At 40.6% G+C, this 14,571-nt stretch overlaps 1 protein-coding gene across 1 annotated transcript in view; it reads left to right on the top strand.

Annotated features, from left to right (window-relative positions):
• LOC122797837 (putative GPI-anchored protein pfl2) overlaps positions 1–14,571 on the top strand; it is a 192,060-nt gene that overhangs the window by 46,658 nt on the left and 130,831 nt on the right. Inside the window, exon 3 of the mRNA XM_044066358.1 lies at positions 1,816–1,863. Coding sequence (XP_043922293.1) covers positions 1,816–1,863 — 48 coding nt within the window. The remainder of the gene's footprint in view (positions 1–1,815; positions 1,864–14,571) is intronic.

A 14,571-nucleotide genomic window follows, 5' to 3' on the forward strand; every position in this document is an offset into this window, starting at 1 on the left:
GCTAAACTCCCACTTCTCATTTCTCTTCTCAATAGCAAACCTAAAAGGAAGGGAAGACACATCTGGTGGTGGTGGCGTATGATAAACATTGCATATATAGAACCAGAAGTACTGAATGCAATGCTGGCCTACACTATGCTACCACTGAAAGACTGTGTACCCACTGAGTGGTACAACAGGCAGTGCTGTTTATAGTGATCATGGGGCAACCACAGCTAAATGTAAAAGCATGCAGTATTGCCTTATGTCATGTTATTGTAAGGACTAGTGTTGCATGCTGGGTACTGTAACATGTAATGCTGCTTCTAGGGACCATGGTTTTCAGCAGAACTATATGGACAGAAAGAAGATGTGGCACACACCATGTTACTGCAGAAGAACTGAAGCTGTACTCCTGGTAGTGAGATAGACATTGCACTATGGTCATTAAAAACAGCAACACCTGTTCTAGCACCTAGTACACAGATCTAGTTCCTAAGTATTAACATGGTGTGAGCCAGAACTACATACTATACATTTGCTTCTGCATGCAGGGTACTAGAATAGTTGGCACTGCTTATGATGATTGTGGTGTATGTAAAACAAGAAGTTACAGAATATGCTGCTGATTCACATCATATTATTGATGAAAGACTAGATCTGTACACTGAGTTCTAGAACAAAACATCTTGCTTGCATTGCTAATGATACATGCCAAACCAGATGTACAGAATTATGTTATTACTCACATCACACTACAACTGAAAGACCACAGCTGTATATTTGCTGCTTGAATAGGTGGTGCTGCTTAAGTAACCGCGATGCATGTAGAACCAGATGTACAGAATGATGTTGTTAGTTGCACCATGTTACTGTTGATGGACTAGAGCTGTATACTTGGTGCTGGAATAGGAGGTGCTGCTTACAGTGACTATGATGCATGTAGAACCAGATGTACAGAATGATGTTGTTAGTCACACCATGTTACTGCTGATGGACTAGAGCTGTATACCTGGTGGTGGAATAGGAGGTGCTGCTTACAGTGAACATGATGCATGCAGAATCAGCTGTGCAGAATGATGTTATTACTCACGTCACATTATTGCTGAAGGACCTAGGCTGTATACTTAGTACTGGGACAGGAGCAGCTATTTTTTTTTTTATTAATGTTTTTTGTTTTTATTAATGTTTTGTTATACATTTTCTTAATGTTGTTTCTATTTTACTTGTGATATTAAATATTGTGTAAGCTTGGAGCTTTTCTCCTCGGGCCTCCACTGAAAATGGACATGTATCCAGTTGGACTAGCCCGGTTAACAAATGTAAAATAAAATAAATAAAAAATTGTAGTTACCATACTGCATGCAGAATCATATATCCAGAATATGGTTCTGAGTGACACTGTTTTACTATCATGAATTAGCAATGATTACTGAGCAGATACTGCTTGTTGCAGACAGATTGCTGTGGCAAAGTTTTGGAATACGAGTGGGAGTCATTTATATATATGGTGATAAACTGCAGATTCATCTTGTTTTTTCTTTAATTCACTTCTTACTGGGTTAATTCTTAATTGTTTTACACAAAAAATAATCACAACTGCATTTTTAGTTCAGATGCTGTAGCTATGACCATGATACAGTACAGAAATTGTAATAATCGGGCTAAAAATATAATATATGAGTGGAGAGGATTATTGACAGATTTTAATTAACAATGACTAGATTAATAAGTTGTGTGCATGTTACTTCATATCCCATTCTGTTGCTCAAGCTTTGTTGAATCATTGCTATGTCACACTCTTTAATATAGTTTCTCCTGTATTTTGTTTTCTAGGCAATGCTAACTTTGTCGTAGAAGATGGTAAATCTGTAAAACACAAAGGTAAGGGATCAGACAGAATAGCTTTCTCATTAATGTCTAAAGGTATAGTAAGATTTAGTAAAAGTTCATAACATTGCAGCAATGATGGACAGGGTCACAGATCACACCTTGGCATATAATAATCCACATGGCTCAAATAAGTCACTAAATGTGTTCTGGTACCACTTTTAGCTGAAAAACATCCCCAGCTGGCAAATCAGTACAGCTTATTCAGTTTGGCTGTAACTTAAAGTGCTTCCAGTATAGTGGCTGGGATTCAGAAATGGTTGCAGTCAGAGATACACCCTAACATGAATAGCTGAACACTGTCAGACACCTTTATGATGCAGAGACAGGTCCACTACAGTAATAATAAGCCATGTGATCTCCCCCACCAAGAATTGCCTGCAGGAAAGCATTTACATAGGTGTGTGTGTGTGTGTGTGTGTGTGTGTGTGTGTGTGTGTGTGTGTGTGTGTGTGTGTGTGTGTGTGTGTGTGTGTGTGTGTGCATGTCCGCAAGAGTATGTGGGGGTGTCTGAGAGTGGTTTCTGTGCCAATGCAGTACCTGAGATGTCTGTGGTAAGCAGTGCCAACAAATGCCATAGAACTCTGTTAATACTTGTGCAAGATTCAGAGACATGCAAATCAGATGATAATGACACCTTTTTCATTGCAATTAAACATATCTGAATCACATTACCTTCAACTGTGTAAACTGATCTACTTGTGGTTGGTAACTTATGCAACGGCAGGAACATTTCCTTGAATCCCAGCTAGTGTACTCTGCCATGGTGATCTGTTTATAAAGGGATAGCATGATACTGTCTGCATATGTTATGAGACACTTTTATTTTTGATGTATAAAAGTTTACAGATTGTGTATCTGTCCATATAGACACAGTACTGCATACTTGTTGATATGGAAACATCACTATCACTGAAATTATGTTTTTTATGGATCCAAGTCAAATGTGTGGGAAAGTGCAAACTATGTTTGATATACAGAAGTATGTTATATTCTTGTCATCTTTTTTCATTACTGTACATGATGCATTTACAGGCCTGGATAAAATCCCTTTTACAACCATGAAGTTAATTAAAATAATTATGTCTTTGAGTCAGGATATGAAGTTCTAGGGTTACCATGACAAAACTGGGAAATGTCTTGTGTAAGTCTGAAGGATAACATTCTTTATTAACGGACATTTAATATGTCAAGTATTCTACATTTATTACTATGTATTATGATACAATATTACTATGAGACTAAATAGATTTCAGATAAGCAGTATTACAGTTGAAATCATGTTTTTGATCACATCAGGTAATTTCACTCAGTGGTCCACAGTTTTCACTGGGAAAATTTCATAGAATTTCAAAAGTCTACAATTTTGAGCATGCAATTTTCTTCCTAGATACCACTATTCAAATGGAATATATACAATTATGTGCCTCAGTTAATAAGTCATCTTTAGAAAATGGACTGAAAAAAAAAACTACTGCATGTTCAACATTCTGAAAGGCATATTTCAATGTCCAGAGAGAACCCAATCAAATTGTGTGAATTTAATAAAGGTGTAAAAAAATCTATTAGTACCCACACTGGAGGTATGGACAGATAGCCCAGGTGACTTAAGTTCAAGCTAGCAGGTTCGGCAGTTGATGAAGATAGCAGTGGAGGAAAAGTCCACTCATCCTAGTGGTACGGTTAAGTAGAGATGGACAGGCACTTAGAGAAGAGATGTTGATACAAATGCAAAGCCTTGGAATTGGGCATTGATTTTAACAAACCACCGCCTGCTGGTAGCCTTCAGCATAGGTGCGTCAGATCATGCACTCATGTCAAGAAGGGATTGTTTGGCTCTTCAGAGGCACAGATCACATGCCCCCACCATCCAGGGGTGAGGTTAGGTCATTACTAATGCCCTTTTTAATCAGATGCTGGCAAGGGCACAAGTTACTCTCATGGCTGCCCTGAATGATGACCCCTTGGGACGGCCCCACTCCATGCTGATAAGTATTCTGAAGCAAATGGGCAGACAGTGATGGGGGAAGCATGTGGAAAGAGAAAAAAACTCAAGTTCCACCAACCACGGTACAAATTCCATGGCATCACATGTAAAAAAAAAAAAAAAACCTTCATTTTCTTCCTTACTCAGAAATCTGCCACTAAGTATCTCTTCTGAAATTCTGAAGACCAATGCATGCTTTATGGTACAGGAAAACTGCTATTGTCTTTGTTAAAAATAAATAATATAAAATTGTTGCCCTGACATTACACAGATGTTATTTTTCTTACTTTTAAAACATACTAGCACCTATCCTGCTAGTAATGTCCCTTGAACATCAATCTATCCATCCATACCCCCTTTTTCCCATTTTCCACATGGATAGGAGTGTCACTTCAACAGTAACAAATATCTAGAGTCAAGATTCACACCACCGGATGGCTAGCCATACTGTTGTTCTTCTTTCATACCACTCGCGCACACACACACACACACACACACACACACACACACACATTCATTCCTATGACCAATTTAGTGTGTCCAATCCACATCTTTGGACTGAAGGAGGAAAACAGATCACTCAGAGAAAAACCCATTGGGAAGACAGGGAGGTAATGCAAACTCCACATAGAAGGCACTCCAGACAAAATCAAACCAGAGAGCCTCTTGCTGTGAGGTGAAAATACTATCTGCTGTGCCACTATGCAGCTGGACATCCCTTAAATATCAGTACTTAAACAAAATATACCACTCCTCAAAAAATGTAATTTCATAACAATTACAGAAAGAACCATGGCACATTGCAGGTGCTGCACAGAGCACTTTTGGCTAACATTAAATACTAATTTCATGAACTTTAATCATACCTTGACTTAGGAATGAGGTCCATTCCTGTCACAGTATTAGAATCCCAAATGATTTGTAAAAATTAAAGTAAAAGAGAACTCTCTAGTGGGGAGCATATGGGCAGAGCGTGACTGGGGAGGATTGATGGCTGTTGGGCATGGCTAAAATCCATGCACCGCACGTAAAAACAAAAACAAAAAAAGAAAGAAAATCATCACTTTTCTCCTTCAGTCAGTAGCAACAAGCCACTAAGTAACATTACATAGCCAGAGCAAACACCTTCCGAACTTTTAAAACATAGTCTGCAAGTACAATACCTATCCCAAGCATGCTAGTAACCTCCCTTGAACACTAGCACTTAAAATATACCTCTCTTCAAAATTGAACCAACACTTATGTACTCCACTGGTGTTGAGATTGTTCCAACCTGACTTCAGTAGTGTGCACAAACTAAAACCAAGTACTGCTCAGTGAAACTATTTCATATCAAGTTTTACAACAATTATGGCTGTAGCTCCTAATAGTGCTAATAGTTTAAGACACACAACATAATGAATGAAATGTTCTAAGTGTATGTGAAGGTGTCACATCACTAGTATGAAAAAAATATCACATTGCCTGCATTGCTCATCCAACAGAAAACGTAAGTTTTCACCAAATGAATTAAAACATATAGGGGCTACTCATACTGTCTTTTCTAATTTCTAGTAACAATATCGTTACTCATGTTACAGAAATTGAACAATACTGTAATATGTTTTTAATCCAATACAAAAAAGGATGCCGGCTGGAAACAAACTTTAATTATTAAAACATCACTTCTTGTAACATACAGAAAAGATATATCACAAGCACAATTCAAATGTAGACATGTTATCTACAAGAAATAACATTCAGCTTAGTATGCTCTGTTCACCATTCCTATATATACCTAGCAATGCTGAGTCTCTTAAAAGTAACTTACCTAAACCACAAAGGCCTCCTAAATGTAACCTAAGAAACAAATACCCTCAGCAACCTCACAAACACACGACACAGGCAGCACCCACCAAGAAAATACATCTAAGAGTCACACTGACTCAATTCAAAAGCCCACAAGGCAAAACTCCACACATTCCAATATCCTAATCATAGGTGACTCCATAGTGAGACTCACCGATGCACCACTCACTGAGGTGTGCAAGGAGAGAGTCAGTTACCTATCAGGTGTCAGAGTTCACCACATTATGCATGCACTCAAGTCCATTTACCATAAGCGCATCCATAGTAAATGACTTGAGATATACCTCCCAGGACTATATGAAAAAAGTCATGATGGAGCTGACAGGATATGTGTTTGAGGCAGGTATGAACCTAGCCTTAAGTAGCATTCTACCATCACCAGGAATGATGCTGCAATACGAACAAAAGTTTATTGACTTCAACAACTGGCATAACTGCTGGGGTCATTCTAAAAGGGTATAATATATAACAGCCATGGAGGAGATGGTAGACAGTCCCAACTGCTTTGCCAATGGTGGCGTACTCCTACCTGCCCAAGTCTTTCATATATTGGCTAAATCCTTTTTGATCCATATCATGTCCTTTATAGGTAATGTCAATTTTTTAAAGCCTTCAACATAATAAACAGAATCTGGATTGCATAAAAGTATTGCTGCTCATCGCTAAGAGCCTTAATAAAAACGTGACTGCCTACAAGTACCCCTTACCCTGGAAAATATCATTATATGCATCACCAATGAGACCTGGCTCAAGATCAAAGAGAGAATTTCACCAGTAAAGGCATTTAATGCATACCACCCACTCAGGCCCATCACATTACATGAAGGCACTGATGGCTATGGTGTCTGTATATTCTTAAAAAAAATTCACCTCCAGACTCAGGCAAGATAATGACCCAGAAATCCTCCGCATCCAACTTACTATTAACAAAATTCACTCATGATATCATAGCTTACTGTAGGACTCCCTATATGTCCCTCTTAGCCCATACCTCTAACATAACCAGCATGGAGTCAGTATGCATTAAACCAAATACTATTCCCTTAGAAACTTCAGTTATCATCTTCATTAACTTGGAGATAAAAACATCCTCAAACATGTATGCCCAGAAAATTCTGGACTTTATCAGTAGGTTCAACGGACCTAGCCCCCTTACAAGACTAACCACATTTATACTGAGCTGCCCCAACTGTCAATAGTTATGTGATCAGTTATTCTACATCTCTAGATGGATTGATAAAAAAAATTGTTTCCTGCCTTTCATGTAACTAATTTAGTCCAGATACAGATTTCCTGTATCCAGGAATGTTTATAAACTTCTGAGTGGTGATAAAAAGTCTGCTCTTCAATTTTTCCCCTTAGATCTGCTAATTCTCTCCTCTCCTGCACTTTTACCAGCTTATTAGTCTAGCACTTTACCAGACTTCTTGTAGCAATTATTGTAGCACAGAAAAGTGCTACCAGCACTAAACCTTTTACAAGGAAACAGCTCCAGTACTTATTATTAATGCCCACCCCTCCAGGCATGTCTAAAGGTCAGTTCCCTGTGCTTTCTCCTATTAACCTGGTGAACTTGGGCTTCCTGAGGCAATGTAACAACTGCCTCATGTACACTGACTACCCTCTCCTCTTTTCTCCCCACACTCAGACTTGTGAGAGATGCACTTATATATCTAAATTGGAAGCCACACACTCTCCAGCCAAGACCGGAATAGCTTGTCAAGAGGAGAAGGTCAACACTGGCACCACACCACATGGAACACATAGCCCTCCAGAACACACATCAGCACTGCTTTCACATAAAAACACAAACCACACACCCATCTTAGAGGAAGCTGTCAATAAAAATCTACCCAAGCAGCAGAGACCTCCAAGGCAGAAACGCACTCGACCACCACAACACAACACTAATCATGAGACACATAACTCTCCTAAACAGTGTGCCACTCAACCAAAGCCCCTAAAGCAAAACAGCATGCCCAACACACTAGTCATAGGTGACTCAATAGTGAGGCACACTGATGTCCCACTCACTAAGCTGAATAAGGAGAAAGTAACAGTCAACTGCCTGTCAGGTGCCAGGATCCGCCACATAATGCATGTACTCATGTCCCTCAACAACAGGTACAAATATGACTATGTCATTGTACATGTGAGTGTGAATGACCTGAGATGTACATCCCTGGACTACATGAAAAGAGACAAGGAGGAGTTCTCGGATTATGGAGCCCAAGCGGGTATGCCCTAGCCCTCAGCAGCCTCCTACCATCACCCAGAATGATACCACAGTACAAGCTGAAAATGATTGATTTCAACAATTGGCTAAGTTTCTAGTGTTATTCTAAGGGGGCCCAGTATCTGTCTGCCTGGGATGACATGCATGACAGACCTCTATGCTTTGCCAGAGATGGCCTGCATCTGTCACCCCTGGGATTCTGGATACTAGCCAACCTTACAGTACCTTTTTAGGTGGTGTTCCAAAGACCAAATTACCACTGTAACAGCTACAAACATGCTGTTCAATGCTAGAAGTCTAAATCTCAAACTGTACTCTCTCGAAGCACTCCTTAAAATTGACATTTGTGCTGACGGAGGCCTGGTTCAAGGCAGCAGAAAGCATCCCTGTACTACCAGGCTATAACTCATTGCACACCTTTCGGCTGCAGAACTTGGACTGAATCTCCAAAGGTGGTGGTGTTTCCATATTCATAAAGGATGTGCACACCTCCAGACTGGCAGCCGAACATATCACATCAGAGATACTTCAGGTGCAGCTAACAATGGGTAAGACAGCAATTCAGGTCGTAGCCTGCTGTAGGTCCCCAACCATGTCCCAAGACTCACACTCCACATTCTTAAGCACCCTGGAGAATATCCAACCTAACACTCTCATACTGGGTGACTTCAACTACCCCTCCATTAAATGGGAAAACTACTCATGTACCAATACACTTGCCCAACGTTTCCTTAGGTTCATAGGTTAGTACTAAGCTAACTGCCCTTGTGAGCCATTTTAAGCTTAGCCAATTAACCCTTGTGAGACTCAAACCCTGCACCTTGTGTTTGTAAGGCAAACACCTTAACCATTAGGCCACCCTCCCAAACCCTACCATGGAATTCATTAATTCCAATGCCCTGGACCAGCTCATTCTTACCCCCACTAGAGGTAGCAACATCCTTGACCTGGTCATTACTAACATGGGTGACCATTGCTCTACACCAATAGTCAACTCCTCCCTGGCTAGATCCAACCACAAACTAATCACCTTGGAAATCAACATCCCTCCCACTCCCCACCGCCATGAAAAGGTAACCACCATGAAAAACTTCTCCAAAGCTAACTTTGGGCTCCTAAAAACAGAGGTGGATAACTTCACGGCACCCATGCAAATGGAGAACAGTTGCATGACCACTGAATCATACACTAATGCCCTGTATGAACACGTACACAAATGCATGGATCTCGCCATACCCAACAGAACCAAGATGCTCTCCTCAAAAAAGGAGGCTGATCTGGTGGTCCCCTGCCATAAACAAACTCCATAACAGAAGGAGGAAACTGATGTGGAATAAGGTAAAGTCCCAAGACTGGAAAAACTCCCTTATCAACCTCAACAAAAAGTTGAGATCCTTCATCAAATCCTCTAAAGCTAGCTATGAAAACAGAATTGCAGCAGATAATAAAGACATCACAAGGCCTTCTACAGTTATGTAAAGAATCTCCACAGCAATACCCAGATTTGCTCAGAGCTACTGCACAATGGTACCTTCTATACTGAGCCAACAGATACTGCCAATATACTGGCCAACAGATTTAGTGCCAACTTTACTCCTCTCTCCCCACCAAAAGACCAATCACAATGCCAGTAGATTGCCAGGCACCCAGTATTACTGTGGCATAGGTTAAAACAATACTGTCCAAGGCCAAGAATACACCTTCTATGGGACCTGACAATATCCTTGGCTGTGTTCTACATGAACTACAGAGTTAACTGACATCTCACCTGTGTGCCCTGTTCAATCATAGCCTCACCTCAGGCTTTGTCCCTACCAAATGGTACACTGCTACAGTCATCCCTCTCCACAAAGGAGGAGTGAATACAGACCCTGGGAACTATTGCCCCATTAGCCTGTCAATTCTGATATGTGAAGCTATGGAACTCATCATCATGGACCTAATAAACAAGGATATAGGGAATCTCCAAACTCTGGATCCCACACAGTTTGGTTTTGTGAAGGGTAGATCATGCCTGCTCAACCTGGTCGACTTCTTTGAGTCAGTCACCAGAGCTGTGGATGAAGGCAAGGTGGTTTATACAGCCTACCTTGATCTGGCCAAAGCCTTTAATACCATTCCCCGGTCAGGAATCATAGAAAAACTCACTAAGCTAGGCATCAACCCCTATATCACTAGGTGGGTTGCAAACTGGCTCACAGATAGAACTCACAGTGTGAAAGTAGCTGACTTCAAGTCACGCGTGGAGTCCCACAGGGTTCAGTCCTGGGTCCTCTCCTGTTTGGTATCTACTTCTCTGACGTCCAGGCCAACACAAAGGAACTCTGGCTGACAAAGTTCACAGACACTTGCAAGTTGGAAGCCATTATTAACTCCCCAAGTGATGTTGACATCCTACAGAAAGGCCTCACTGAGACCACCGACTGGTGCCAGACCCATGGCCTTAAGCTCAATGCCAAAAAATGTGTCATCATCCCCTTTGAGAATAACCCAGTTCCCATGAAGTACTACATCGATGGTAATCCTCTGAACACAGAAGGCGTTATAAGAGATCTGGGAATACAGGTTGGCAGCAACCTCTCTTTTGACCACCACATTGCCACTGTGGTCAGAAAGTCATTCTGTGTGGCACATCTCATTACTAAGGGTTTTGCATCCAGGAAGAAAGAGGTCATTGTCTCCCTCTACTCTTCCCTTATTAGGCCAATCATCGAGTACAACGCCTCATTTGACATGGACCTCACTAGACACCTGCAACAACTGGAGAGGCCACAAAAGTACCTCACAAAGAAGATCCTAGGTCTTAAACATTTGTCCTGTATGGACCGACTCAAAAAACTCCAACAATTCTCTGTCTTATATCGCCTACTTAGAGGTGATCTCTGTTTGACTTACAAAGCCATGTCTAACCTAGCTCTGTTAGAAATACTAAATCTAAAGAAATCCCAATCCCTCCATACCACATGTTCCAGAGACCTCAACCTCATTACCACAATCAACAAGCTGGAGGGAAAGGTTCATAACCCAGACACTGCTCATGCTATGGAATAGACTTCCTATATACATCAAGTGGAGCACCTCTCTGGCCCTCTTCAAGAGAAATCTTGATGAGTGGATGGGAAATAGAAAATTCACCCCAGGGATCACTCCAGTGGCTCTACTCAACAGAGGGACTGGGGGACTAAGGTCAGGTGGCATGCTGCCAGGGTAACCTTATGGGCTAGGCTTGTAAAGGCTCCAGGGCCATTAGCCTAGTACACACCTATGAACCTATATCTATAACTGGTCCTTACAAATAAGAGGCAGCTTTGGTCCCCACCAATTATAACTTCTTCCCTGATCAAATCAGACCACAAATCAGTCACATTCACCTTAAGACCAAAGCCAGAAGCATCATCCATCATACTGGTATTCAAAGATTATACCAAGGCTAGTCTACCAAAACTGAGTGTTGACCTGGCTACATTCAAAATCCCCTTCCATCTTGATGACCCTATTGCTAATGCAGAAACCTTTACCACCAAATTCTACAGACATGTAAATAGCTGCATGGACACACCTGTCCTCTCAGAAGTAAATACAATGTCAAATTTAAAAAATAAAACCCTCTGATGGAACCTTGATATAAACAGGCTATAACTTCTTGCATGCAAAACTTAGTTTAACTCTCAAGATGCCAATAATGCTTTTGTAACTTAATAAAAAACTTTGGACTCTGATCAAATCAACCAAGCCAGATGCGAGGTAAGACTAGCCCCCCCAGGTGAAGGATATCCACAAGACCTTATTTAATGATCTTAGAATTCTCAGAAACAATGCTCAGCACCACACAGAGCTAATAGTAAAGGATATCACATACTTGCACATAGAGGATATAGCCAATCTTCTAGGGGACAAATTTAGCTCAAAATTCACCTTCCCTTCTCTTCTGTATTCCCAGATCACATGTCTGTATGTAGAGCCCCCATAAATCTTCCAAGAATAAGTCCAAAAGACACTATCCAAGGTCAATAGCAGACTCAGAGCCAGATTATGGTCAAAAGGCGGGCTATGAAGGCTAATGGATCAGGCACCCCCCACCCCCACAGACATTCCAGAGTTCCATTACTTGGCTATTTTGCTCCAGTTACCATAAACAATGTTCAAACCTGTCAATATGCAATGATTACAGGGATTTGGATACAGTTTCATGCTTATGTTAATTTTTTTGTATATGTTTGTATTTCCTGTATTAAATGTGGAGTTTTTCTCCCCAGGCTCCCCAAGCTGCCCCTGAAAATGTGTTTTATCCGGGTCTATATCATGGCATCAAAAAAGGACTTTAATCAAACAGCTTTAATATCGAAAATGCCATTCATTGAGGTGTGTATTGTGAGATTGTGATACTTGAAGATTGGAACATTTGCCCTTTCCTCACTGTAGTGTGATCTCATAGTTGGTATATATAATTAACGGGGGGAGCAGCCCTCCACAAGAACAACTTCGATGAACGGCATTTTTGATTTTAAAGCCATTCGATTAACGTCCTTTTCGATGCCATGCTATAGATACATTTTATCCCATTCAGGCTTTCCTGGTCAACAAAAATAAACTGATAAATTTAAAACTTTTATTTTAAATTTTATAGCATAAACCCTGATGGTTATTTCCCAAATAAAACAAAACAGTCTCACAATGAAAACAGATGTAGCATGAGTAACATTAGATACCTCTTCCCTTGAAACTCATATTAATTGAAAATGCATCTGACCAGTGGCAGATTAAGTGTATCATGAGCCACAGGCTGTTTTCAAAATATGGGCTCCTTGAACACATTTTGGGACCATGCATAAATGCATGTGTTCTTTGATTCACCTTTCTGACTGTTTTAAATTATATTTCTTGTTTAATACAGCAGCACTTCTAAGGAAAATGTTTTAAAGTTGTAGTTTTTAACATTTTGCAATAAACAGTGAAACAATACATAAACCAGTAATGACAAAAGTATCAAATTCGGAACATTTCAACCATAAAAGGCCACTCATACTGCTGTCATTATAATCCATCAATATCCATAATCAACAATTATGGCCACTTTGAGTAAGTGCACATCCCATGCCTGACTGTGATTAAAATGGCTGGAGTAAATTATTTCTATTTGTTTTATGAAACTGCACAATAGTCTTGCAAAGTCAGACTAATGAGGTTTTAACTTTATCAGCGTAGCAGAGACAGTCATTTTTGTCCAGAGGCATCCCCCGAATCCACCAATTATAGCTACATTGTTAACTGCATCCTTGTCAGATGTCTGTATCAAAATAGCAATGATGATAATAATAATAATAACAATAATAATCCGGACGGCACAATGGTGCAGCGGTAGCATTGTTACCTCACAGCAAGAGTCCGGTTCGATTCTCGGCTGGGGTGCCTTCTGTGAGGAGTCTGCATGTCCTCCCTGCATTCATGTGAGTTTCCTCCGGGTGGTCCAGTTTCTTCCCACTTTCAAAGACATGCATCTAGAGCATTTCTCCCTGGGCCTCAGCTGAAAATTGGCTTCATTCCAAGTCGGACTTTCCCAGTAAACAAATATTAAATAAATAAATAAATAAATAAATAATAATAATAATAATAATAATAATAATAATAATATTAATAATATGGTGAATCTTGTCACCTGATATGCAACTGACTATGACTGTGTCCTTGTACAACCTGACTAATGGTTCATCGGTGTGTATCACTATGGTAAAAACATTGGTAGAATTAGTGCATGCTATGTGCAAGGACCTAATGACACAGGTACAAACACTGCTTGGACTCACAGAGGGGTATGCAGTGGGAGTGGGTGTGCATCAGGATTCAGCTCTGAGCCAGCTGTTGCTTATACTGATGATAGTCTATATTAGCAAACATGTCAGATTGGGCAGTTCAACAAAATTGCTGTAATTCAGATGATGTGGCATTACAGACAGACTCTGAACAAGACCTTCAGCAAATGACAGGAGAATGGAATCCAAAAGTGAAGCCACATGCAATGAAACTGAGTGCAGATAAGATGGTTGTCATGGAAACAAATGTGGGAAATCAGATGAACCTGAAAATTTTGATAGAAAGGAAAATAGTGGAAAAATTAAAAGGTTCAAGTGTCTGGCACGGGGGGCTGAGGAGAAGGGAAATAAATATGAGGGCATCATAGGTAGGATCAAAGGGGCTGCAGCCAACTGGTACCACATGTCAGGGGTAGTGTGTGACAGAAGAATGTCAAAGAAGATGAAAAGTAAGGTGTACAAAACAGTGGTCTGATCAGTACTATGTACGGTACAAAACCCTGGGCAGTGAAGGCAGCACAGTTGAGGAAGCTAGAGCTGATGGAGATGAAGTGCCTGAGATGGGTAGTAGGATACCCACTGTGGAACAGATGAAGAAATCAGGACATCAGCACAGAAACCCATGCAGATCCAATTGTAGAAAAGGACAAAGAGAACAGATGATGGCGGTCTGGACACGTACAGGAAAACCGAAGACAATCTGCTGAAGAAGGTTTAGGACAGATTGGAGGAAGGCAAGAGGAAACAAAGATGCCGGCAATGAGACAGATGGATTGTTTAAGAGAAGACCTGGAATGGGCAGGCATGACTGTTGAAGAAGA

Source organism: Protopterus annectens, chromosome 3.part1 (assembly GCF_019279795.1).
Source record: "Protopterus annectens isolate FY-2018-M chromosome 3.part1, PAN1.0, whole genome shotgun sequence".
Taxonomy (NCBI): domain Eukaryota; kingdom Metazoa; phylum Chordata; order Ceratodontiformes; family Protopteridae; genus Protopterus; species Protopterus annectens.